Source organism: Solea solea, chromosome 7 (assembly GCF_958295425.1).
Source record: "Solea solea chromosome 7, fSolSol10.1, whole genome shotgun sequence".
Lineage (NCBI taxonomy): Eukaryota > Metazoa > Chordata > Actinopteri > Pleuronectiformes > Soleidae > Solea > Solea solea.
In genome coordinates, this window is record NC_081140.1 from 19,697,218 (window position 1) to 19,725,196 (window position 27,979).

General features: G+C 40.3%; 1 protein-coding gene across 3 annotated transcripts; it reads right to left on the bottom strand.

The window, feature by feature from the left end:
* Positions 1 to 27,794, bottom strand: si:ch211-137a8.2 (uncharacterized protein LOC777613 homolog). 3 transcript variants are annotated; one of them, XM_058634965.1, is made up of 12 exons: positions 27,577 to 27,794; positions 13,335 to 13,569; positions 12,461 to 12,611; positions 10,627 to 10,809; positions 10,366 to 10,500; positions 10,072 to 10,266; positions 9,818 to 9,947; positions 9,531 to 9,677; positions 9,347 to 9,438; positions 7,217 to 7,453; positions 4,050 to 4,105; positions 1 to 3,097 (listed from the first exon to the last, which is right to left on the bottom strand). In XM_058634965.1, exons 2-12 carry the CDS (start codon positions 13,553 to 13,555, stop codon positions 2,902 to 2,904), a joined length of 1,743 nt encoding a protein of 580 aa, XP_058490948.1. In that variant the 5' UTR covers positions 13,556 to 13,569; positions 27,577 to 27,794; the 3' UTR covers positions 1 to 2,901. The 3 variants fall into 3 exon arrangements, with proteins under 3 accessions (XP_058490948.1, XP_058490946.1, XP_058490945.1); XM_058634963.1 differs by having other exon boundaries at positions 1 to 3,094; positions 9,531 to 9,716; XM_058634962.1 differs by having other exon boundaries at positions 9,531 to 9,716; positions 27,577 to 27,793.
* Between the last annotated feature and the right edge of the window lie 185 nt (positions 27,795 to 27,979).

Consider the following 27,979-nt stretch of genomic DNA (forward strand, 5'->3'; position numbering starts at 1 on the left):
TTTCAGAGTTTTATTCACAAATTTTTATTGCGTCTTTAAACATGTAAAAACATTCGAATGAACATGTCTGTTTTTGTTGCATCAAGAACAAAGGCTTCAACTAAACTGGTCAAATGGCAGCAAACTGTCCAAAACTCACTTCATCATAATGGTCACCTGAGAAAATGAGACGTTTTGTTTCACATACGCATTTCTGACAGATGAATCAATGATTTTTTTTTTCTTTAAAAAACAAAACTAACATGGAAAAACGAAACGTGACAAAATATTGAGTCAAACAAAAATCTGCAGTCATTTAAAAAACACAATGTTTGAGATGCACCAAACGGATTTTCAGTCCTGATGTGACACAGATACAAAGAGTATTGATCAGACACCAGTGTTTAATCAATACGCTATTTGCCTGTGTGTGGGATTATTCTTTTAAAGAAAAACTTCAGTTGCCAAATCATTTCAGTGGACATTTTAATAAACCAAGTTACACTGATTAAGCCCTCCTGCTGAGCTAGCTAGTTAGCACTACCTGTAAGTTAGTCCCTACCCTTAACCAAGCAATGCTCCACTAAACAACCTTAGTCTCTAACCCAAACTATTATCCCAATTCGAACAATAATCCCTGAACATAACATTGTTAAAATTTTTATATGCCAGAATAAACAACTGAATCCTAGTGCACATGGGGCCAAAATGGACGCCCATGCCTGTCCCTTATTGTCGGTGTCAGACAAAAGTCATGTTTACAACAAAAGTTGTTAAAATTCATTACACATGACTTATGTAGTTGAGGCTACGACTGACCAGTTTCACACAGGTAAAATGAGCAACTTGCACCAGCAACAAGCTAATGCTAAGCTAGTGAATTGGCCCATTAAGCACTGGATCAATCATACAAAACCTGAGAATATGAATGTTTTCCTCCTCACTAATTCAGGTTGTACTGATGTTGTTCGACCGACATCAGTTCTGAAACTGTGCATCTCTACACAAAATAAAACGGGCAAGAACGTTGTTAAACTGCAACAGGAAAGTAAAAAATGAAAAAGGTAAAAAAAAAAAAGCAAACTCATTCTGCACTCCTTTTTCAGACTCCATGTTTTATCAGCTGTACTTCACGTGATTTATAGACATTAAGTCCAAACAGACTGAACACACACGTTTTGCTTGTGTCAACACGTCCACCTGTGCAAACAGACAAATGTGTTCACGTCCACGTCTTTAAAGAACAACTCACAAAAAACAAGAAACTACCTGTAGACTAATCATTTGTCATCTGAGCACTTTCATTCTGGTCCAGGTGGGATTATTGTTCTTTTCTAACTGACAAACAATGACTCAACTCAAAAGAACAACATGATAAAGACTTCGATCTGGACTGTGACGCAGTATTGCTCTGCAAAAAGCTTCATGCCTCTGCACATTCATTTCATACAGCAAAGGCTGCAAGAGACAAACACTAACACTACTAAAACATGCATTAGAAAGTGGTGTAAAGCGCATAGAAATAAACAAACTCAATATTATCTTTTAGGTAACTGTACTGCGAATGTTCATTTGGTATAAAAAAATATATAAATACAATTGCTTTAATGAAGTAACACATGGCAGTTTAAGGTCAATGTACTGGCGCCTTCAGATGTTTTGAGTTCATGTGAAGTTGTGTTCACTCACAACTTCACATGTTCCCTTTGCAGGCATCACGTGTACATGTACAGCAATTACGCACACACCGCATGATTTACATGAGCTACATTATTAGTAGAGATATTTCATCTTCATAAACGTCAGAATGTGACATCAACGTTGCGTTCTTATGGAACCACTTTTGTATTAATGTCCAATAAAGAACTAATTATATTTCTCTGAAGCTACAACAATTAATCCATTAATTGCCTAATAAATCTTGTATTATTTATTATTTTCTCAATCAGTTAGTCGTCTGCTCTATAAATCTGGTGACATATTCACATTGAAAAAGCTGAAATACAGAAACATTCAAAAGGGATTCATCGGGTATATAAATAGATTAATATAGTCAATTCATTTAGTAGTCAATAACGAATTAAAAGTGCAACTCTAATTAACCCTCAGGCTGCATTATGGACATTTTTGTCCTCTAATGATTTAACAGGGTAGTAAATTCAAGTGAAGATCTGTTTCGGACATTTTCTAAACATGAATAAACAAAAATTCAAAACAACCGTCACTTGTATTGGACTTATTTAACTTGATGTGATGCTAAGGTTGAATTTCTGAATCTGTCACCGTTTATCTAATGATGTGTGGTCACACCCCTCCATGAAGGAATTTAAATTTTTTATTTTAGCGGTTTATATTTGTGAAAACTGAATTTTTTTATTTCATACTGATTTTAGGGGAACATTTTCATTTTGATGACATTTATTAGTCACTCAGCGTCAGTCATGGTATGATTAAACTGATTATTTCCCTTGAAAATCTTACATTTATGATATTTACACTCACACACACACACACACACTTTGTTATCACTGCTGTATAAATCTGCCTCAGACAGTGATCACCACCTCCCGCAGCATCAGTGGAAAAAGAGTTTAACAGCAGAGTGAAGGAATTATCTTTGTTTACTCAGAGAGGGTTTTTTGTTGCTGAGTTAATTTGGGACTTGCATATTGTCAGCAGAACCCGGGACAAACTGAAGTGGTCTGCAAATTAAAATCATTAACCCGGTGAAGGAGGCAGGTGCAGAGGAAGTGATTGAAACTAACTGCTGGTGCAGTGTCTGTGGAAGCAGCAGGTTTCCTCGTCTTTTTCCACAAACAAGCACCTTCTTTCCTTGTTTTTCCTCACATCACACAAGGAGCTGCAAACCTGAAGGAAAAGTGCTTCATCCACATCGTGTTCCTGAGAGTCTGCGGGTGGGGCTCAGGTGGGCGGGGGCCCGTTGACATATCTCAGTGTCAGGTGGTAGCCATGAGCGACCCTGCTGCTGCGGTGGCAGGGCGATTCTTGGACGACCCAGACCAGAGAGATGAGCAGGGCCAGAGCCGCGACCAGGAGGAGGGCGAGGTGAGAGGGTGAGGAGAAGACGAAGGAGGAGCCAGAGGTGGCGGTGGCCCTGCTGGAGATCAGGCCGTGGAGGAAGACGAGGTGGAAGTGTTAGCCTTTGGATATTTATTGCCTCGGTAACAACTTTCTGAAAATGAACCTGGGCACGATTGAATGTTGGGGCTAGTGCTATTGGATTAGGAGATGTGGCATCATTTAAAGCTTTAAAGCAGGGTTCTCAAACTCAGGTGACCAGGGAGCCACTGAACGTCTAGTCTGGTCAGTATGGTTTTTAAGCAGTCATGGTGGGTGATATGAGCTCAAAACTATATCACAATATTCCCTCATGGTACTGCAATAATATTTGTGACTATATTTCACAACATTTCAAAATAAAAACTTATTTTGAAATGGAATAAAAAAAAATATTCATGATCCAAAATGAATCCATAAATAAAAGACATACAACACATAAATAATTATGACTTGATATTGATTAGCGGGCTGTCGGAGTCAAGTTTGAGACCTCTGCTTTAAAGTGTTGTGAGTAATGAAATAACCTCACGTTAAACCACACAAACTGGTGGTTACAGGCCCGAGGTCCTGAGAATGACTTGGGTTTTGATTAAATTAAATTAAAACTCAGTTTTATTAAAACCTGCAGGATATATATCTGACAAGCATTTTTACAGAACTTTCTTTTTGGCATCTGAGGTTGTGGACTCATAAAGAGGGTTTTTTTTTTATTGCTTTTGACAAATTTCATTCCATCAAAGTGCCATTTGATGCTGGAAAATATAAAATGACTTAATTGCTCAGATAAATGACTTGGCTCCACTAAACCGAGATGATGAAAAATAGTGTCTATTTTTGGAATAAGTGAAATAAATGAGATGTTTGTTGGTCACTTCCCTCGGTGTTTTACTGTACATGACGATAAAGGACAGTGATGAGTTTCTCTCTGTCGTCTGTGTCTCTTATCACTTCATCTGTGAAATAGACTGAATGCGTCTGTGTTCTCTCACCTTTTTTCAGAGAAATGACAGTCTTCCTCCACACAACAGGAGGACTCTTCTTCACCCTGAACAACCACAACAGAGCTTCTGTTAAACCTCATGGTTTCAGGCAACATTTCTTTTGAGTTTCACACGGAGAACTTTTTTAAATAATGTACAACTACACACTTAATTTCACAGTAACTTAATGTCGCACTTGTGGCTTCGATTAAAAATCAAAGTTCACCTGCTGCTCCAACTCTGCTCAGACACACGATGACGTCTGTGGCGCTCTCTACGACATTGTAATCATAACCTAATAGATAACGGCTAGCTACTGTGTTACTTAACTCAAATTTTATTTATAAAGCACATTTAAAAACCAGAGAGGTTGACCAAAGTGCTGTACTGAATGTCACCAGTAAAAAATCAGTGAAATAGAAAACATAAAAGATTAAAGCGATACAGTAAAAGCACATAAAAACAAAAATATGTAGGTTTTTAAAGAAGATTCAAAGAGTTTGGGGACATCTGATCTGTGGGCAGGACATGTAAAAATATTTGCATGAACTAACTGGTCAAATGGCAGCAAACTGTCACATCCCCTGTTGTGTTCCAATAAACAACCTTAGTCCCTAACTCAAACTATTATTCCAATCCCCATTCCAAAGCCGAGAAGCTGCCACTGCAAAGTCTCGGTCACTTCTGGACTTTAGTTTAGTTTTGGGGACTTCCAGCAGCAGCTAAATACCCGCCCTAAGTGCTCTGACTGCACTTAACGTGCATGTGCAGCTGTGCAGCCAGATAGTGCGGTGCCAGCCCATTTAATGATTTAAAAACAAACAGGATTTTAAAATCAATCCTAAAAAGCATTAGTAACATGAGATAATTCTTAGTCCCTGATCACCAACACTGATCTAAGTGAGTTCATAAAACTAGGAACGTGTGTTTTGACAAACAGCTAACTTAGCTTGTAAAGCTAATAATTTAGCTGACATTACACTTACTTCACTCTTGATAACCAGATATCCACTAGGGCTGAATAATTCATTCCGGCCTACTGCAATTTTCAAATCACAGAAGGCACAATATTTCTTAAAGCCAACATGTGTTAAAAATGACCACAACAGGTCAAATATTTAAAAATTGGAATTCCCTCTGATATTGCAAATTAGATACTCATTCTAAATCGTTCAGCCCAAACATGAACGTACACTGACAAAATAGTTGCTTTTACAATGCAGATAAATATCTCACATAGAAGAGCTAAAGTAACAATACCTTAGCGAACTATGATAAAGTTGACACCCAACGTATAATCCCTCAATCTCATACTGCTTTGATGCTGCTCGTTGATGCGACATATGAAAACGCCCAGGATATGATTAAAACACCAAGTTGTGACTCATCAATATTTCTCTCATCTTGTATCATAAAAAGCACAATGTTGGCGAGATTAAAACTGGATTCTCTTTCCTGGAGCTTCAATTATGAGCCAACACATAAAAACACACTCAAACTCGCATAAGAAAATGTCTCTGATAATGACTTGATAACAATTGACCTTGAAAAACCTTTCTGCTCTCATTTTGTTTCCTGTGAATCTGATGCAGAAAAAAACAAACACACACTCAAACAATAGAAGGCGGAAGTGAAGAGGAAAGGAAAAGTGAAAGGAAATAATGAAGTCAGCTTTGTTTTTCCCACTTGTTTTTATGGCAACAGTTAAAGCGCAGCCAGAACTTGACACAAATCAAGACTTTATGGATTCATTTAGCAACACGAAGAGCGCCGGACGAGGCGGAGAGAAAGGGGGGGGGGGGGGGACAAATAGATGCTTTCACCAGTCGTGAGAGAGCGGGAGAGAAAATGAAGGCTGAGGCCGATGAGGTCTAATGCACAGAGACAGAGGACGACTCTTCACAAATCAATCCTTACAGAGTGTCATTTTTGTGTGGAGTGAAAAAATAGAAGCTGATAATCATGAATGTTTATGGATTTGCAGATAAGAGAGAGGAAAACACACAGTGTGTGTGTGTGTGTGTAATATTGAAATACATGACACACAGACACACACACCAGTCTGTTTCTGCACGAGTACAGTTTCCAGTGCTAATTATCTACAAGACACCACAACTTAAAATAAAATATCATCCACATTCATGCACTCACTGGCTCTGGGTGGACACAACTGTCCTCCATTTGTAATACAACATTGTAAGAATCTCAGCACTGAATGGTTGTTCCACAATATCACTCAAACTTTGTGTGTGAGGTCAAATATTTCAACTCGAGCAAACTTAGATTTGTATCATCTGGTGCAAGTGATGGAAAAATTCGGGTCAAGTCACATATTTGTGTTGACTATGTACGTTACTCCACTACGAAGAATATTTAATAAAAACTACCAAATAACCAAAGATCATGTCACTTACGTGACTAATAAAAATCTGCCAGCAGTAGTGTGTGTTTGAGAGAGAATATTCTAAGATTCAGGTCAGGAGGTTTCTCCCTCCCTCTCTCTCTCTCTCTCTCTCTCTCACACACACTCACTCACACACTGATGATGTTCATGTGATGCTGTGTTCGGCCACAAATCAAGCCCCTGATAAAAAACACTAACTGAATGAGGCATTCACTGTCCGACGTCTGCGCCTCTAACACTCAGCTGTGATGCGGTCAGTTTCCGCTAAACACAAATGTGTCATTACATTAATTGAGCTTAAAATCACAAGTATTAAAATATAAGAGAAGAGACAGACTAAAGACTTTCACCACTAAACATCTCCATTCGATTAGTTTTCAATGAAACAATAGTAGGTTTTTTTATGTTAAAATTAGCAAATTATGGCAATTGTCTACTTTAATATGTGCAAATGTAAACACACTGTCAATACAGAAGTCTAAATGTGTTGCAATTAATAACATTTTTTGGCCCCAAACAATTACAAAAAAGTTTAAGTTTAAGTCAATGAGAAACTTTTTGAAATACTAGTGTTTTTAATTTTGACCCATATAATCGTGATTATGACTTTTTTCATATTTTCATAGTCTTATTTTGATAAAACTGCCTTTAAAATTGTATTTTGATTAAAATCTAGACTTTGCAAAACAAAAAGTGAAAGAAGGAATAAAGACCTTTGATATTTAGTTTGAACAAAATAAAAAAAAAAAGTTTTCAATAAAATGTGACCCACCTTCACCTCCTCGTCAGTCTGCACTGCTTTGGAATACAATGTTCTCCCCTCTGAGGGGGCGGGGCTCTGGACACCCAGCCACGCCCTCACACGGCGGCCACCGAAGCTGATTGGGTCGCTGTCACATCTGTCAGGCGTTGAAGTCGCCCAGCGTTCCCCGCTCACCCGCGACTCGGCTTCCTTTGTCGCAGCTGGTGAGAAGATGCCAGGGTGGGCGTGGTCTAACCATCTGCGGCGCTGTGGGTGATTGATCATAAAATAAAAACATAACTCACAATTTATCTTTATCTAATTTAATCTGTTGAGGGATTTAAAGGAGGAATTAATTAATTCAATCATGTGACAAAACTTTTCATTAAACATAATTATTGTCACATATATTTTAGTTACAACATTATGAGGTAATTGCTGCAGAGATAACGATAATATATCAAGAAAATATTGAATTCATAAATCTATTGAAATTCTCTCCTCTGAAGTCTTTTAAATCCTTTTAGATAAAGATTTAAAATGAGTGAAATGCCATCATATGGTCTCACTTGTGTCTCAGCTCATGTCAAACTGTGGGTTCAACCAGAGAGCAACAGTGTGTGTGTGTGTGTGTGTGTGTGTGATTCCTTATGTTGTGGGGACATAAATCTGAACATACTACATTTTAAGGTGAAGACATGTTTTATAAAGTTTGTCAGGGTTAGGTTAAAGGTATACTTCAGGGTTTTTGAAATAAATAAGTCTGAAATATCCCTTTAACCCTTAACCCTCAAAATGTCTGTCTGGATTTTTTTTGCTAATTTTAACCATAAAAAAAAGGACCAGAAAATGTACTGTGAATTAAGTGCTTTTGTCCATTTTTGTCCAACACCGTCCAATATCTGGCAGTTATTTACAATTTACTGCATCAAAGATGCTTTTTCAATTTTTCGTCTTCCTGAAAGAGCGTCTCCAGGAAATGAATGTAAGTCAATGCACTGTCCTCTGAAGTCATGGAAACCAGTGTGTGTGTGTGTGTGTATGACGAGTGCACTGCAGTGATAAAAGAGAGATTCTGAAATGATTTCTCGACAGTGTCCATCCCCCGTTACTGTCTCCTAGTTTTCCCCCTCATTTCTGGTGCCCAGTTTCCCTCTGCCTTCCTCTCGGCCGTCAATGTTTGTCTCGCTACAAAAAGCTAAAAAGAGAAACTGATGCCCGACAACATATAGAAGCGCCGCACGCCGCAGGCTCCATCAGTAAATCAGGAGAAGAGGAGCTGAAGTGTTGGAACCAGCTCATAAAGATGAGAGCCAAGCACAGAGGACATTTTTAGAAAGACGGTGGAGCAGAACAATCTCTGTGTGTGTGTGTGTGTGTGTGTGTGTGTGTGTGTGTGTGTGTGTGTGTGTGTGTGCGCATTGGCCCTCTCGGTTACAACAGGACGACAGCACCACCGTCTTCTGAAATCCATTATTTTCAATGGCCTGCACCACAGAACAACGATTTGCTGCTACGTCAAGCAAAGTGCAGCTCAAGAGCACCGCTCAGGGAGTTCTCACATAATGTGCTGTGATGTATATTAGCAGAGACAAAGTCTCCAGACTGCTGCAAATTCCACCAAGAAAGAAAAAAATACATGTTGACAGTTTCCTGAACTCAGGTTTACAAGAGTACGAGCTCACAGGGATCCACGGAGGTAAGTAGTGTTGTGGACACACATATCCACACAACTGGGTATTGTAGGCAGTGTTATAAAGTAGTGAAGTACAAATACTTTGTTACTGTACTTGAGTACAAATCACGTATCTATACTTTACTTTGTTATTGATATTTCTAGCAACACTTTCACTCAACTACATGTCAATTATTTATTGTGAGTACATTTATATCAGAAAATTACTCTTGATACTTAAGTATCAAGTACAATAAGTGACTTTTACTTAAAAAACTGATTGTAGGTTTGTTTGTTGTATTTAGGAAGGCTAATTAGTGGAGACATAACGTATGTCACAACTAATGAACAGGAGCAGACGAATATTGATGACATTTGCTTAATTTAGCAGGCAGAACAAATCCACTTTCAAGGTCCTTTCAAGGACTGCTTTTCACATCAGAGCACCATACAAGTCATTTTTAATATTTACACTATAGCCTCACCATGGCTGCTTCCTGGTCTGTGTTGTCGTGGCTGATGTCAGACTGACAACTAAGGTAACTCCATCTCTTCAGATTGCCCCTGTGACACCGTCCTACAAAACACACACACACACACACACACACACACTATGTAAAAACAGCCTAACACTCTCCAAACATCGTGGGGAGACGGTTCCTTCTCTACCTGTGCTGCCGCTGAAATACGACGAGTCGCTGTCATCGCAGGAAACAGAGCGGCCGATATCGACTGACGGGTCCCACTCCAGCCCAAGGTGCTCGTGGACAGGAGACGATGAAGTGGGAGGGGGGAGGTAAACAGGTGAGGACGAGTCTGAGGGGGGAAGAGTGGGGGGAGCTGATTGGCTGAAATCTGGAGGAAAGCGGGGAAAATGTTTGATTGATTGTGGACTGACTGACAGATGTTTTATTCTGTCTGAACAGGGAAATAATCCACCTGATGTGTCTGTTTACCTTTGAGGTGCTCCGAAAGTGCAGGGACGTCCAGGTGCGGTTTATCAAACACACCCTCCTCCTCGAACAGAGTCTCTGACGGACAACCAGAGTCTGAGGCCTGAGACCAGATCCAGTCATTGTCAAACACCTGCAGGAGGAGGAGGAGGAGGAAGAGGGAGGAGGTGGAGGATGAGGAGTGGTTGCACTCAAGAATGACAACATTCAGCTTGCAGTTTCTTGGTGTGTGTGCGTGTGTGTGTGTGTATGTATACCAGTCTCATGCTGAGCAGTCGCGTGTGTGTCCGTGCGATGTTGTTGTAGACCTGGCTGCAGTGGCGCAGCAGCTCCAGCAGGTGGCTCTCTATGCGCTGAGCGTCACTCGGCTCGCTGCGCAGAATTAACTCCTCGCCGCGCTGAAGGAGGGCATTAACACGGCCCGAGTTCTCACACACACACTGCTGGAAGGACTACACACACACACACACACACAGTGTAAATATACATGATGTAAGAAGACAAACATATGACGCAGGCGCACATACACACACACACACACACACACACACCTGCAGGCGTCTCAGCTTCTCACAGGTGTTATCATTCAGGTGATCCACCTCCGTCAGACGGACGTCCAGGTTGGCCAGCCACAGAGCAAGCTCCTCCCCCTCTGCCTCAAACCCCTCCCACTCTGAAACAAAATGCTGGGAGGAAAAAGACAAACAGAGAGGCAAAGAGACTTTACGGCAAACAGAATACACTTTTAACTTTTAGTCACAGAATCCACCAGCAAATTAAACCACTGCTGTGACTGTGATTCTCTTTCTCACCTTCAGCCGCGCTGTGACGGACTCCAGCTGAGCGTTCACGTCGTCCCACCGCCGGCCGCACTCTCTCGCCAACGCCAGCAGCCGAGACCGCATGGCACCGAAGAAGAGTCGAGTCAGTGTTCGATTCCTGTGGGTCAGACCGTCCAGCTGGACGAGCCGAGATCCTGCCTCGCTGCGCAGCCTCTGCTCACACAAACACACACATCGTTTCGCCATCATGGATTATTACAAAGACTGATGCAGACACAGACACTGTTGCATCATACAAGCCACTATTATTGGGAGACATTTTTGTGTCTCATCACATCAGAAGTAAACACAACCTGCAAACCCAGGAGGCTGCAAATATTTGCAAATTCTTCACTTTACCAATTCTCTTGCAGGCATTCCTGCAAGAGAAAACCAGAGAAAAGAATTTTCTACATGAAAATATCTCCATAATAACATGTTCAAAATCTACATGCGAAGGTTTGTGCCACAATTGCCCAAAATGAACTGCATTGTAATTATCAAAATCTAACGGTTAATACACCAGTATGTAGAAGCTCTTGAACTGAAATGATATTTTTAATGCTAAAATATAATTATTGTTATCCATGATTTTTCAAATTAACTGTTTAGCTAAAAAAAAAACAATTAAGATGTCAAATTATAGTTGTTTCTGTTTTATTGCATTCCTGCGGTTAATTTCTGACTTTTCAGAGAAGAAGTCGACTCAAATTGCGTGTATTCAGTTTGTTATTTGCCCAATAAATAATAATTATTAGAATTTTTATTTATGTTTTGACAGGTGGTCTAATACATTTGTTAAGTGCTGTACAAAGTCAAAGCAAAGATTCAAGTACACACAAACTTGTTTTTAATTATTAAAAAAAGAATTTAATATTCCAGACAACGTGATTAATGCAAATGTCTTCATGTCATTGTCCAGAACAAAGATGTTCACTCAAACTTCTCATCATCAATGTTGCACCAAGGAAGGAAGGAAGGTCGGAGGCAACGGACACATTTTCAAACTTGTCGTTTGAAATGTCGGCTGAGCAGTGACAACACATTTATGGTGCAATTTTACCATCGGAAACATGCATTTTTTGCGAGTAGAAGCAGGCGGAGGGTGACGAGCTCTGTTGCTCTACTCAAGTTTACACGGTGAACGCGGAACGTGCTGGAGACCTGCATCTCCACCTGGTATTGATCAGTTGTTCTCCTGATATCGATCAATGCAGTTTGGCTTGTAAAAGATGAAGCTACAGGAGACACCGGGGGGGTGTTTGTTTGTTTACTTACAGATTATGAAACTGCCTGCAAGTAAATACAACCACAAAAAAACACAACGCCGAGGACCAGATTTCACAGCAGTGCCCAACCTGACACCATTGAGAGTTTTCATTTAGACCAACAAGCACAATCTACAGCTTCTCAGTGGGCGGGGCCAACGCCGCGCTCTGCTGCACACTCACACTCGGTGATTTAAGTTTGAAAAGATGAGGGCATTTATACAAAAATACAGCCCTGCTCACTTTTTTTACGAGCAGCTGCTGAGTGATATTTATGCCCTCGCCGGGCCGCGTCTTTAATCTGCACCTGAACTTAAGCCTAACTTCATTCTGATCCGGCTCTTTCACAGCGAACATGAGAGATTTAGTGAGCAATAGAAACACAAGTCAGTCCAAGGTGAAAGGTAGGAGAGGAGAAAGATAAAAGATGAGGAGGAGGAGGAGGCGGAGGCTCTGTCATTTTATTTTTAATGGCTCAAATTATTAATGATGAGCTGTAAAAGTTCAAATATGGACCAAGAGAACAGTAAACTAAAAATGTTTATTATTTTCCTCACCTCAAACATCCTGAGTTGTTCTCTGGCAGCAGTGTAGGTGACGGGGGCGGAGTTTGGGGAATCAATGGCGTGTTCAGCCAATCGCAGCCAAGCATCCAGGTGGGCGTGCTCCTTCATGAACTTATGCCAAAGTACCCACCTCGTCTCCAACCTGTGAAGATGGAAAGAGTCACATGAAGAGTGATAGTTCAGTTTTTTCTGAGGTATAAACACGTGGTCAATCGAGCCTCACTCTCACTTATCTAATAAAACCCAAATCAGATCAAGTCTACGATATCTTAAGAGCATATTCTGACCGTTAACCGGCCTTTTTCTGACAGGAAAGTTAAGTGTGTAAACCGCTCACTCGCCTGCACCAAAGTCCACAGAGAAAATCAGCACATTTCTCTGTTGGGGAAGTGAGTTTCCTTGAGTTGTAAAAGGGCCATCTCATGCTGAGACAAAGCAGCAAAGATTTCATACACTTGAGTAGATTTGCTGACCAGATGGTGCTCAGTGGCAGAGTGTGTTGTCTTTCAACCTTAGGTCTGACGGTTCCATTCCCAGCTCCACTAATCCCTGTGCAAGGCACTTCACCCCAAGTTGCTCCTGACTGCTGTGCCAGCAGTGTTCAAGTGTGTGTGTTAGAAAATGCATCGCACATAGATGCCCAGTATGAATGTGTGAATGGAAAAAACTGCAGTGTAAAGCAGCTTTTAACGGTCACCAGGAGTATAAGCGTGAGGACAGGAAGTGCTGACCATATTATGTCAGCATCTCATACATTCATACACTTCAGAAACCTTGAATGACTCATTTAAAAAATCTCCAGGATCAACACAAACATGACAGGTTCTATCAACCATGAACCATCACTTTCATGAAGGACACTCACTGTCCACATCCCCGGAGGTCTCCGTCTCCGCTGCCGTCCACGTCCTCCTGCCTCGCGCTCCCGTCACTTGACTCCAGCAGAGAGGAGGTGAAAATAAAAGATGACTGGGACAGACCCAGAAACGACCCCGCGTCCCCTACGTCCTCTGCAGGTGAGACATCGCCACCTGTAGCAGCCGGGAGGACATCACCGTAACGATCGGACTCTAGGCATCCTGACATCACGCCAGCTTTACCTGTGGAGATGCAAGATGGAGAGAATTAGCACGTATAATAAATGATGTCACATGACTTGGATGTAACTCAGCATCCATGTCAGGAATGAGGAAACATTCAGTGTTTTTTTAATGTTCTCTCTGACTCTTTAAAAATGTCAACAATTTGACTCATCACCTGCTTGAAGTCATAGCGCCACCTGCTGCTCATCTCTAACACAAAACACTAATTCCCGTTTTCTTTTGCACTGAAAATTGTCCCCAACCCTGACAACCAGAGTCATGATGATCAACATACACTGAGAAATTTAAACCACAATTCAACGGCAACATTCTGAGAGAAGTGATGTGGAATCAGGAAACGTTAACGATCCAAAACGTTTCAAATTAATAAAGCTTTCATTTAATATAAAAGTGAAACAGACGTGGATCTTCTCTGTCATTGGTCAACAACACGCTCCTCTCCCTCCCTGCTCTGCTCTGCTCTGTTCTGCCCAACAACAGGTTACTTCACTCACAACCTCTGCAACGTATGGACGGACGGACAGAGACACGGACAGCGCGATGGACAGACAGAGACACAGAGAGAGGGACAGAGGAGCAGGTAACAGACGGGGGAATGGACAGAGAGAGGGACAGGTGGACAAACACTGAGAAGGAAGGACAGCAGAAGGATGTATGGATGGACAGATGATCAGAGGGACAGAGAGGGGGACAAATGGAACAGCAGGACAGACACAGTGACAGCAGAGGGACAGACAGATGGATGGACACAGGTAAATAAAGACACAGGTTCACTTGTACAATAATATAAACATATGCTGTATATGAACACACACACACACGTTTGTGGAGCATTCCTTGTGTGGACACTCAGATATAATGTATTCCCCAGCCCATTACCCAATTCTAACCGTAAAACCAGATCTTAACTTTGAAAAAGCCATTTGTAGGAGTGTCAGAATGTGAGGTCCTCACTTCCTTAGGTAGATACGATTGTTTTGGTCCTCATAAAGAGATACATACAAGAACACACACACACAGCTGATTTAATGTCTTCTACATCTCATTCATTGTTTTTCTAAACCGCTGATTTGACCCAAACACATTTTTTGTCCCCTGGAGGATCTTTAACCCTGACCCTGTAAAATGAATAGTTACATAAAAACTGTTTTTGACCAAGTTTAAATTGTTCATCACGTCAACATTTCAGTGCAGGGATCTGATGACCCCTGACCCCTGACACTTAACAGCATAACGTATGCAGAAAACACTTGTCATTTTTGACGCCGTCACCTCGTCCTCATATGTATTAATGTAACCACCATCTTCTAACCTGCGCACAAACAATGACCTCGTAGTTTTTAACACCTAAATGTATTCTCATTGTAACCATTAACTACACAACAACCACACACACACACACACACACCAGACTGACGAGCAATCAGGTGACATCACTGATGATGTCACAAACAGCAAGAGCCAGACATAGAAGGAATAAAATCCCTCTGATTGGATGAAAACACTGCAGCAGAATCTGATTGGGTGATAATGATCGTGCGTGTGTGTGTGTGTGTGTGTGTGAGACTTTCAGATCAGTCACTGACTCATTTGACTTTGATTCTAACCAGTCGAGTCTCAACACCGTGATCACACACACACACACACACACACGCGCACACACACACACACACACACACACACACTTCTCCTCAACAGCAAAGCAAGAGGTTTGCTGATAAGACACCGTAAGAGGAGAGAAAATGGAGTTTCATGACCTGGAATTACAGTCTTCTGTGCGGCTGATTAATGAAAACAGAAATAATCGTAAATGAGAATGAGCATGAAGACATACGACAAGGACGTGTGAGACTGCGTGTGTCCAAACTTTTCCCAGGGGCCAATGGATGCTCCCTTCAGACTTTTTTTGGTTTGTTTGTATCACTGGGTTAAAGTCAAATGAAGGATTTTAATTCACACAATACAATACAATACATTTAAATCATAAAAGTCATTATTCCCCTTTGTGTTGTGAAAATGGCTGTAATGAAAGAAAAGAAAGAAAACACTTTATAGTTTCATAGAGATCCTGATGACTGCACATTTAAAGTTACTCTACTACATTTCCTCTAATTATCTTTGTTACTACCAAAAAAATGAGGAGAAGAATAAGAAGAGTTAGTAATGGTCTGTACTTATATAGAGCTTTTCTAGTCTTAATGAGCTGCTTTACACTATAGTTTTCACCCATTCACACACGGCAACATGGGGTTAAGTGCGTTGCTCAAGGGCACATAGACTAGCAGAGCTAGGAATTGAACCCACAACCACAACTCCTCTTTTGATACTTAAGTACAGTAAATGTCATATACTTTAAGACTTTTACTTAAGTCATTTTCAAGTAAGATACTTTATAGTAGACTGCTGACTTTGTGTCGGCCTGCAGGAGCAGACAGATCAGCGTGAGGGAACCAGAGGAAGCAGCTCATCTCCACTAACAGGAGCCGTCCCTGCTGAGGCGATGAGGATTCGAGAGAAGGAGGAGATTTCACGTTATTAAGATTAAAATATGGCTTTTGTTGGACCTGCTTGGTAAAAGAGCCGAGTAAGATTAAGAAGTGAGGACTCAGCTGAGACAATTTACATAAAGCCTGAGTCCTGAGAGGGAGGAGGAGGAGGAAGGAGCGGGCTTTCTTTTCCCCACAGCTTAATTATTAGAAATGTAAACGTGATGACAGTCAGCTGTGAAGGAGAGTTCACGTCATCAGTGTGATTCTGTGCCCTCGTGGAGGTGATGGTAACTCCGCCTCCTGCAGTGAAAATAAAGCCACACTTCCTGGAAACGTGAAGGATGTGTTTATGACGCGAGAGAGAGTGAGAGTGAGTGAGTGAGTGAGTGAGTGAGAGAGAGAGTTCTTAAGATAAACAACAACCTGGTGCTTCTGCTGAGACAAGCAGAGGGCAGTCACTCACTGATCATAAACTATCAGCCACCGTATATAATGTGTGTATATAATGACAATTAGAGAGTGTATATAAAGACGATTAGAGAGAGTATATAATGACAATTAGAGAATGTATATAAAAAACGATTAGAGAGAGTATATAAAGACGATTAGAGAATGTATATAAAAACGATTAGAGAGAGTATATAAAGACGATTAGAGAATGTATATAAAAACGATTAGAGAGAGTATATAAAGACGATTAGAGAATGTATATAAAAACGATTAGAGAGAGTATATAAAGACGATTAGAGAATGTATATAAAAACGATTAGAGAGAGTATATAAAGACGATTAGAGAATGTATATAAAAACGATTAGAGAGAGTATATAAAGACGATTAGAGAGAGTATATAAAGACAATTAGAGAATGTATATAACAATGATTAGAGAGAGTATATAAAGACGATTAGAGAGAGTATATAATGACAATTAGTGAATGTATATAACAATGATTAGAGAGAGTATATAAAGACGATTAGAGAAAGTATATAATGACAATTAGAGAATGTATATAACAATGATTAGAGAGAGTATATAAAGACGATTAGAGAAAGTATATAATGACAATTAGAGAATGTATATAAAGACGATTAGAGAGAGTATATAATGACAATTAGAGAATGTATATAAAAACGATTAGAGAGAGTATATAAAGACGATTAGAGAATGTATATAAAAACGATTAGAGAGAGTATATAAAGACGATTAGAGAATGTATATAAAAACGATTAGAGAGAGTATATAAAGACGATTAGAGAGAGTATATAAAGACAATTAGAGAATGTATATAACAATGATTAGAGAGAGTATATAAAGACAATTAGAGAGAGTATATAATGACAATTAGAGAATGTATATAACAATGATTAGAGAGAGTATATAAAGACGATTAGAGAAAGTATATAATGACAATTAGAGAATGTATATAACAATGATTAGAGAGAGTATATAAAGACGATTAGAGAGAGTATATAAAGACAATGAGAGAATGTATATAACAATGATTAGAGAGAGTATATAAAGACGATTAGAGAGAGTATATAATGACAATTAGAGAATGTATATAACAATGATTAGAGAGAGTATATAAAGACGATTAGAGAATGTATATAAAAACGATTAGAGAGAGTATATAAAGACGATTAGAGAGAGTATATAAAGACAATGAGAGAATGTATATAACAATGATTAGAGAGAGTATATAAAGACGATTAGAGAGAGTATATAATGACAATTAGAGAATGTATATAACAATGATTAGAGAGAGTATATAAAGACGATTAGAGAAAGTATATAATGACAATTAGAGAAAGTATATGACAATGATTAGAGAGAGTATATAAAGACGATTAGAGAGAGTATATAATGACAATTAGAGAATGTATATAACAATGATTAGAGAGAGTATATAAAGACATTAGAGAATGTATATAACAATGATTAGAGAGAGTATATAAAGACATTAGAGAATGTATATAACAATGATGAGAGAGTATATAATGACGATTAGAGAATGTATATAACAATGATTAGAGAGAGAGTATATAAAGACGATTAGAGAATGTATATAAAAATGATTAGAGTGTATATAAAAGACGGTTATAGCGTGTATATAAAGATGACTAGCACCTGTATTTGAAGATCAGTGACTGCAGAGATGAATGAATTCACATTTTAATCTGCTTATGTGTGTACACGGAGGACAAACTCAGCAGGTCATCGGGTTCACTTTGGGAAACGCTGGGACGAGGCTGTGAACGCAGCACACGCTGAGGTTTCACAGACAACGAGACGAGATGGATGGCTCCTATTAGAGAGCGGCGGCCGCGGTGAGAGAGCGATATTCTGCTGAGGAGGTGATAAAGGTGAGGGGAAGTGAAGACTATTAGAACCAAGACTGATTAAAGTAACATCTGTGTCCTGAGACAAAGTTAATCATTCCCTTTGCTCCTCACACACGCGGCTAAAAGCTCGGCGTGTGTGTGGTCGCCCTCAGAGCATCATGTTCCTCATGTGATAAATACAGTAAAAAAAAAATAATTTTCAGTAACTTAACATCCACCATGTCTGCAGCTACACGTGTGAGGATCAACTGCATCATCCAACCATGTTAGCAGAAGGAACACAGAGCCAAAGAGACAAGTTGGTTTGAATTCCTTCACAATAGAAAAAGAGAGATGTCATAACTGACAGTTGAGTCAACAGAACAGGATTCTGTTGCACTTCAGTTCACTTCACAGGGATTCTTTCCTTCTGTTTCATCTACATGTGATAAAGGTAATCCAGGAATTGGGTCTCTTGGTTTCTAAGTCACAGTCACAGTTGACTCAATGTTGGACAAATCTGTGGCGCCCCTGCGAGTACGACAGTCAATGAGAAGAAAATGTGGGCGGAGTCAGGTGTCATTAGTTTGACAGTGTTACAGGAAGACAGGAGGGATGGACTACAACAGAATTTCACATCACAATTCAGAGAACAATGTGAAATGTGGCAGCAAATATAAAGGATGTTTAGAATTTCAAAACTTTTGAATGTGAGATGGTTGCTGTTTAGCGCCACCCTCAGGAGTGTTGGCTGCTGCCCTATACAGGTGCTGAAGTTTGTTTTGTTAATGGAGGGGAAATTAACGCCCATCCAGCAAAACGTGTGGGCTTTCGCAACATTCTATGTAAATGAAAATATAACTTAAACCTAAAATTTTCTTATTATTTCCACCACCCTTTGTCCATCCAACACACTCTCCTCCTCCTCCTCCACCTTCTTCTTCTTCTTCTCACAGCCCCAGAGCCTGTCTATTGTCTCCTGTGGACAAAAGGAGGCAAATAGGGAACAAAAAGCCTTTCTCCCCTTCTCAGAAAGAGTAGGACGAACAGAGAGAGGGAAAGTGGGGGAGAAAGAATGATACCCGATCTCAACTATCTGATTATGTGGAGAAAGGAAAAGGAGGAAATGGAAAGGGAGAAGTTACAATATGTGGCTGGTTAGTTTACAATTAAATTGCATAAACAACAGACGCAATGAGAAAATACTGAGAGGTAATGTCACAATTACTGGGAAAACTCTTCTTTATCACTTGTTTTTGCACCTTCTGTTTATGAATACTATAATGAAACAGCATGAAGTGAGTTAATAAAGTCTGGGAGCAGGAAAGTGTTTCACAGTGACACTCCTGTGGGTTCATTCAAATGCCAGGTTGTGTGTGTGTGTGTGTGTGTGTGTGTGTGTGTGTGTGTGTGTGTGTGTGTGTGTGTGTGTGTGTGTGTGTGTGTGAGAGAGAGACAGGACACAGATCTGCTTCAGTGAAACGTGACACTGTTTCCTCTGTGGACAAAAAACACCACAAGGAGCATTTTAAGGACATTTAGTCACTTCTGCATTTTCTCTAGTTTAGTATTGCACTGAATTATTTCTCTTTCTTTCATTGCTGATTGCAATGTCTTTATATTTTTTCTTATATAACACACATTGTGCAAAAAACACGTGGAGATTATAGAACACATTTAATTAGTTAAAAAGGTTTTCATCTCAGATGTGTGAAAAGTTTCTGTGTTTAGCAAGCATTTGTTTTCTGTCCACAGAGTAAACCTAAAACTACAACTACCTGCTTCAACCTTCACTCTGAAGCAAAAAGTTGTTTTTGATAAACTGACAATAATTGTGATAATTATCAATCAACAAATGTCAACATTTTTAGCATTTTTTTAACCTGTTTTGTTTACCACGTTTACCAGTCCTGTCTGCTCACTCCTGTTCTGTTACACTGACTCAGGGCTCAATGATTACAACGCTAACTTCAGTGGAGGGAAAGTAGAAATAAAAGCAAAGATAAGAGTAAAGACTGGTTGGTAAGCAAACAAAAAATAATGGCAACTATGTTGAGACGACACATACGTTCTCATCAGGTCACATTTTCACCACTTTCCAAACAAATTGTGAGTTCACTATTGGCGCTTTTTCCGTTATTCAGATCCAGCGCGACTCAGCTCGGCTCTACTTGCTTTGGTATCAGGCGCGTCAGTTTCCATGACTATAGAAAATCCTCAAAATGAATAAAAGTGAAACCTCTAGTAATCATTTCTCAGTTTTTCAGGAACATAACACTTAAGATGTGAACATGACTCATCACAGTAACATGGAAACAGCATTTTCAGGTGCAAACAAATTAATTGTTCAACCTTTTGTGACTTGACTATTTTTTTTTTTTGGCACACATGATAATGTAGTTCACTGTTCAGCTTCTGCATCGACTATAAACTGATGGGGATTCAGCAAATACCCTGATCCCAAACATGGCAACATGAAGCCTCACTTCTCTGTCCTCCTGTTCTGCATCTTGACTTTGCTCACATTTGCCTTCAAATCTTGAAGCGGACTTCGTGTTGCTTTTTTGTAGGGGTTTTAGTTTATTTAAAAAAATAAATGAGGCACTTTGTCAGTACATCAGTTTGTTTGTTCATGAATAGAGCTTACACAGGGGGGAAAAATTAGTCTTTATCACCTCTGATATCTAAATGATTGGATTTGCCCTGAGGAGAGTCACAGTGCAAGACAATTAGCCGTTAGCTTTGAATAAAATTGGCAGCTTGAATTCAGGTATTTCACTGTAAAAAGACACCAAAAGAGTTGTTCCTTATGTGACCTTATAATACAAAAAAAACACACAATATCTACTCCACTTTCCAAAAAAGTGCTTTAAGCCCAAATGTATCCCATTACAGCAGCAGTCAGATTAATGAAAGGAAATCAGATAGATGTGATTTCATACTTTCTGAGCTCAGTCATTAAGTCTAATTTGGTTTCAGGCACAGAGGGACTTTGAAATTTCTAAAAGGTGTCAGGAGCCTCTTTTTTTCTCTCTCTGCATAGATCGTAATCTCATGACCTGAATATGAAAACATCATCTCTGGAGATTTAAACATTGAACTCAATGAGCTGGATGTGGCGTCACCATCGAGATGACAGAGATGTGGTGAGGAACACAGACACAGGAATAAGTCTATACATCATTATATAGAATTAGAACTTCTATAGAGTGTGCGTAAAGTGCTATTTTTCCAGGAGATGTCCACTTCCTGTTGATGTGGCCCCTTTTGGCCTCAGGTTGCTCTAATATCTCAGTTCTAAGCTCAGGTCTGACCCCGACTAGACCTTTTTTTCCCCCCTCAGGCTTTTTTGTCTCAGAAATCTAAACCAGGTGAGATCACCTGCAGCTGTTTCACTGTAACTGTGTCACGAGTCACGTGACTGCGTCCACACACAGTGGTGTTTAACAATGAGGTGAGCTGTGGCAGACATTCAGTCACCTGAGAGTCTGTTCCCACCTGAGCTGAGGATTGTGTTGTGTTGTAGTCAAGTATGTAGGTCACAGAAGGAAATGCACAGGTGTCAATAATCAAACCTTTAGTGGCAGAGTTATGGTACTTTTCCACTATCGGCTGCATGAAACTGCCATGACTTTGTTTTTATACGCGACACACACACAAACTAGTGACTTGTAAAGCAGATGTTTTCAGTGTAACTGCATCATTAGAATCAGTTCATTAAAAAGATTTGTTAAGTATGTCCTGCATGACCGGAGCACAGACTCTGTCTGACACAGTCACTGAACTGAAGTACAGAGGAAGGGTTTGTGATGCGACTCACGGCGAATAATCGCAGGCTTTCAGCAGTGCTGTCGCTGTGTTAAATGAGGATATTTTAGACATTTCCGTGGTAAATGTTGGGAGATTTTTAAGTATATATACACACACGTATACATATATACACACACACATATTTGCATTCTGGGCCAATACTCATTCACTCAGACTTCAGAGAATTGACTCATTTATACACATCAACCTCCTGATTCTGCTCTACTGCGTGGGATCATTTTGTTTTATGTCCTCATTTTGTTGGAAAAACGTGTCGTTTTCCAGACAATTTTAGTTAAGTAGTAAAAATGATCCTGTGACAAATCTGTGTGAAATCATAGAGAGTGAGTGAAGCGTGGGCTGATGAAAGGCTGCGTGTGCAGCAGCAGCAGCAGCAGCAGCAGCAGCGAAGGAGAGGAGCAGGCAGAGCAGGTTCCGAGTTGATACAAATGTTTTAATGAGTGTTTCTGAGACTGCAGAGCTTCGTTATGACTCAGATTACTACCTGCCTCCCCCTCCCTCCACCCCACCCTCAACTAGCTAACATCTGCAGGCTAATGTCCCCTCTGACGCTCATAACAACATATAATGTTATTACAGCATTAAACAGCCGGCTTCCTTCAGCTGCTTTATGGCCACTGGTACCTGCGGCACGTCGAGCCCCTGCACAAACACACACTCAGTGGGCCCGCTTCTATTACCAGGCCAAAAAAGAAGCCCAAACAATGCCAAAAACAGGACCTAACGATGCCCAAAATAGGACCCAATCTTGAGTCCCATCAGCTAACGTCTAATGATAAGTTAGTCTCTGGAGGAAACGGCCAGTGCTTTCAATTCAGTTGACAGTCCAACAATGTGAGATGCAAGAGAGAGCAGATCTATGATTGGATCAGTGATACCTGTTGGAGGTGAGAGGACAGCCAATGAGTCTCCATCCTTTCTCTGTTCTTTCCACACGGACGTGCAAGTGACTAAAACCTCATTAAAACATGAATTGTCAAACTGAAAAACAGAATCCAGACAATTCATGTCCCCAAAATCTCACTCCTCGCCTATACATGAGTAGGAATCGGGGCTAAAGCGGGCCAAGTGGTGTAAACTAAGGTAAACAGACAATAAGTTTTGTGCATGAGCAGATGTTTTATCTGTCTTTTCTTCATCTTGTATCTCTGCGACCCCTGGGCTTTAGCCTTGAATGCATTTAGTTAATTCTTTTAACAAAGCTTCATTGTGAAATATTTGCAGGACCAGCCGATGTGCAGCTTCATACTGAAGAGCCCTGGTATTTAATTGATTATCTAAAAGTATATTTAAATGATCTTCAATAGGAAAATCAAATGTAAAACAGAGCAGAAGAGCTGCAACTGCAGCACAGACACTCACTGTATGAACTTCAGAAGCAGCAGATCAGCATCGCTGTCATCATGCGCTGTGAACCCGGCGTAACGGTGATCACCTGAAGCTTCCTGCAGGGTTGAGTACAGAGGCTGGACTTTTTCCTGGTTTCTAGTGTGAAGTGCAACAATGCAGAAAGGAAACCTGAGCCAAACCCCAAGATCCTGTTCCACTAACCTACTGTAAAGAAGCTTAAACTGGGCTGTAGTGGGTTTTGTTACAGGACAAGCGTTGTCCATACAGAGCTTCTCAGAAACACGGTAAAATGAGACTGAAGCCGAGCACAGCCAAAGAGCTGGAGTTCTGAAGGTTTGTCTGGTTCTGTCACACAGCAGGGCAAAAATCGATGCTTTGAGATCCTGATTGATTTTTCCTTCACAAAAATCAACAAGAGCAAGTCTGATTTCCAATGCAAACGCAGTCCAAATTCATTTATCTAACCAAACCAGACCAAATAAGGCTCCCTCCCACTCCGGCTGTGTAGCCGTTGGGTCTAAATTAACCTCAGAGTTTTGGATTTGTGCCTCTGCTTCAGTAGATTTACCTACAGGGCTGTTTGTTTCACATAGAAAATCAACAAAACTGATTAAAGTGATATTTCTCTTCAGTGAAATAATTAATCCATTTTCTTCCCAGTGCTTTCACCAACAGCTTTAATGTGTCTTTTGTCCCTCAGAGAGAAATCACACAGGCTACATTAGTTCCCAATTTAAAAACACTGAAATAATGTTTTTCTGCACTAGTTCCATGTTTAATAAAAATGAGAATCTCAAGTGAGCCTTAATGATACGGCCCGTGATAACACCGGGATTATGCAATGATTGATATATAACAAAATCACGATATCGTCTAACTGAAGAACGCAACATTTATTTTATTCTCTTGACCGTTCTCCTCTATTATCCCACTGACGACCGTAAACTTAACACTCTAAACAATATCTGCTATCTATGCCATATTTTTTATTTAGATAAGATATTTGGCACAGGTGTATCAATAATCACCTTTTACTTAAATATCAATACGACACTTTTGATTAATGACGCACCGACTGAAATTCTGGGCCAACACTGATGTTTCGTTTGTTTTTGTTGTTGTGTTTGTTCTTATATAAATATTTTAAAAATCAGATCTTCACACAGTACACTAGGGCTGTGCAATTAATCGAAACTTGTCTTTCAAATTACGATTATGGCCCCAAACGATTACAAAAACAAAATAATCAAAAAAAACGTATGAAATAACCTTTAATTCTACGTAGTTTGAGCCTTTTGTTCTACTATTTCAATTAGGCCATTAGACAAACTATGAACTATGTCTGTATCAGCCAACATTTTACACACGACAGTCAACCAACATCAGCTGACATTGATGTGTAGCCAATAAACTAAAACTAATATATTTTAAAGAACAAAAAAGTAAAATAAAGCTAATCTGCGATTGTAGTCGAAGAACTGATCATGTGACGTGTGACAAAGTCGACGAGTGATCCCAGCTGTTTGTTGAAGGATCAGCCTGAGCGAGAGAGACAGTGTGAATTCTCCACGCCGTCTCTTCAGTTCAGGCGTGGCAGAGGATCCATCTGCTGCCAAAAACAGGGCTGAGTGTTGTTCTGCCGTCGCTGGGCGGAGAAACCGTTTCACCACCGCCAACAACAGGCTTTGCTTTCACACGACCAGAAGAAACCTACACCGTCTGTTAACATACCACAATATGAAGCGTGTCACTAAAATATCTTACTCTACCTGAACACCACCACAAATCACAGACTAACCAAATGTGACGGAATCAAAAGTCAGTGTTTTAATATTTAACAGTCAATCACAGAGATGCAGGCTGCTTTCTAAATGCATTATTCAATAAATCACACCTTTACTATCATTCCTGCTGCTGCTGGATCTTGTCCTGAGCTGATCATTTGTCTTTGGGAGACACAGGTGGACACAAGATCAATGGATCAATGAATCAAGACCAGAAATGAACATGAAGCACTTTATCTTATTAAAGCAAACTAACAAGCTTTAATCTGCAAGCTATCGTCCAATAAAACATATGCCAATAAAGTTTACCCCCCCAAACACGTGTCTGACTTCTGCTCACCGTTACTGTAGCAGGGAGTAGTGAGCGAGTTGTACTTTGCGTATGAATGGAGTCAACACACACACGCGCACACGGCTCCCAGCACAACACAGACTGCCAACGAGAAGCAGAAAAAAAGCAAAAGAGAGTTTCATCAAGTTGAGCCCATCGAGACAAACACAAACGTGTCCCGTGCCAAAAAGGATGTTTGCTCGTGGCTGCTGCGAGGCCCGTGAGCTTAAGAACAGTTTAGCTACAGCCTGTTGCTATAGAGAACTGTTTTTGGAAGATATGTGCAGCCCCTTTAAGCCGGTGATATCCCCGAGACAGTTTGTGCCACTTTGTAAACTGCTTACTCGCCCATCACAAAGTGTGTTTTTTTTATATTACTTAACAAAAGAGTTCTTGATTCACTTCTCCCTCCATCAGTTAGTTCAAATATGTTATTTTGAAATAATGACATCATATTTACTGCAGGGACACAGACTTGTTCCTGTGCCCAGACCTTCTCGATGCTCTTTGGTGTGGGGGAGTGAGAAGTTTACAGTGCGAGTGTGAGAAAGTTCAGTTTCCCTTTGCGAATGGACGTCTAACAGTGCAGCAAACATTCTTATGATATTGTATAGACTTAAGTGGATATTTAGTTGTATCGGACAAATTGCAGAGTCTGATTATACATGATGAGGAGAACATCTTTTTATTGGCCGTGTACGTCCGACTGTATCTTAAAAGCTAGTGTGTATTGAATCAGTTGGACAGTGAGAAAGATGGTGATACAAATTAGATGAAGCATGGCTCTTGCGGTCGCTGCGCTGTCCCATCATACGATTTCCAACAACACTACTGCAGTTCATACATCGTCTCCTCCGACTTCTGGGTCAAAGACCACGGGAGGAAATTTTGGTGCAAGACCAACTCCAGTATACATGCTGGAGTAATCAGACTATGAATCACATTATACAGGTATGTTAGTCCGACTAAGACCAGCTCAATTTTAGTCAGACTAACATGTTTACATGACATTAAGGAAACCAAATGATTGTCTTAGTCTGACTAAAATCAGACTTTTAACATGCGTGTAAATGCACTGACTAACGGTGTCCCTGTCTGTCTTATGCTGGATCTTGGCACAGGACACACACACACACACACACAGTCAGCGCTGAATACAGTCAGTACCTGATACAACCACACTTCAAATGAACAGACAGTGTAGTAGATACCTGCCCTGGTAACCACGGAAACAGGGGGCATGCATGCAAACTAAATGCACACAGACAGACATATACACCACTGTAAACTCATATCCTGAGGGCACAGGACACTGAATACACACTGACAGCACTGTGTTTGTCAATGACTGTCCCCTCTCTCATCAACACACACAGATTTGCACAGCTATTCTTCTGAGGACACTGCACGGAATTGCGTTCATTTGGACAGTTTTTAAACTAAGAATGAGCCATAATCATAATCTTAACCAGTTCCTCAGGTTTTGGTCTCCATGAGGACTACTGGTTCTGAGAAGACCAGAAAAGGTCCTTAAGAGATAACAAAAACAAGTACACACACACACACAAACAACCAACCATAAAACATTCACCTGCAGATACATACTTGCATTATTTTGTCCCTAAAAGTATCAACAACAAAACATTCCACGTGTGTGTTTTAACAGGATTAGGTCCCCACAACACGAGGAAAACACACACACGGAGAGACAGACAGAAACCGGTTTGTGTGTCTGTAAATTACAGTGTCACAGTGTGACATTAGGACGGCGTGTTTACTGCAACAACAACAACTTAAAATGACGACAGCGTCACAGGAGTTTGGGTTTGTGTGAAACAGACAGAAAAACAAACCAACTCGGAGCTGGTGAACGTGGTCTAATCACCCGCGGGACTCACCTGCACCTGTGGATCCTCAGCTCATCTCAGGAAGTGAAGATGCCAAACAAACATTCCACTTTTGAGAGGAAAAACAACTAATCAAACACTTCCGGTGTCTCAGGTGTTTTCACACACAGACACAAAACACGCACACACACACTGGAGAAGTAACTTCACACTGAAGAAGGAAAAACTGCGCGTGAAGCGGAGCACGTAACCTGAATCTACCTGCAGCAGGTAGTTCTCAAGCCACGCCCCCAACAAACCACACACACACACACCTGCAGCTGCTCAACTACATCACCTGCACCATTTACACTCCCACAACTGTGACTGAGTTTCACAGAATTAAGTTTAATTAAGTTAGAATTCACTTTATTCTGTGTTCTGTTGTTGTTTTTTAAATCCCTCAATTTGAACA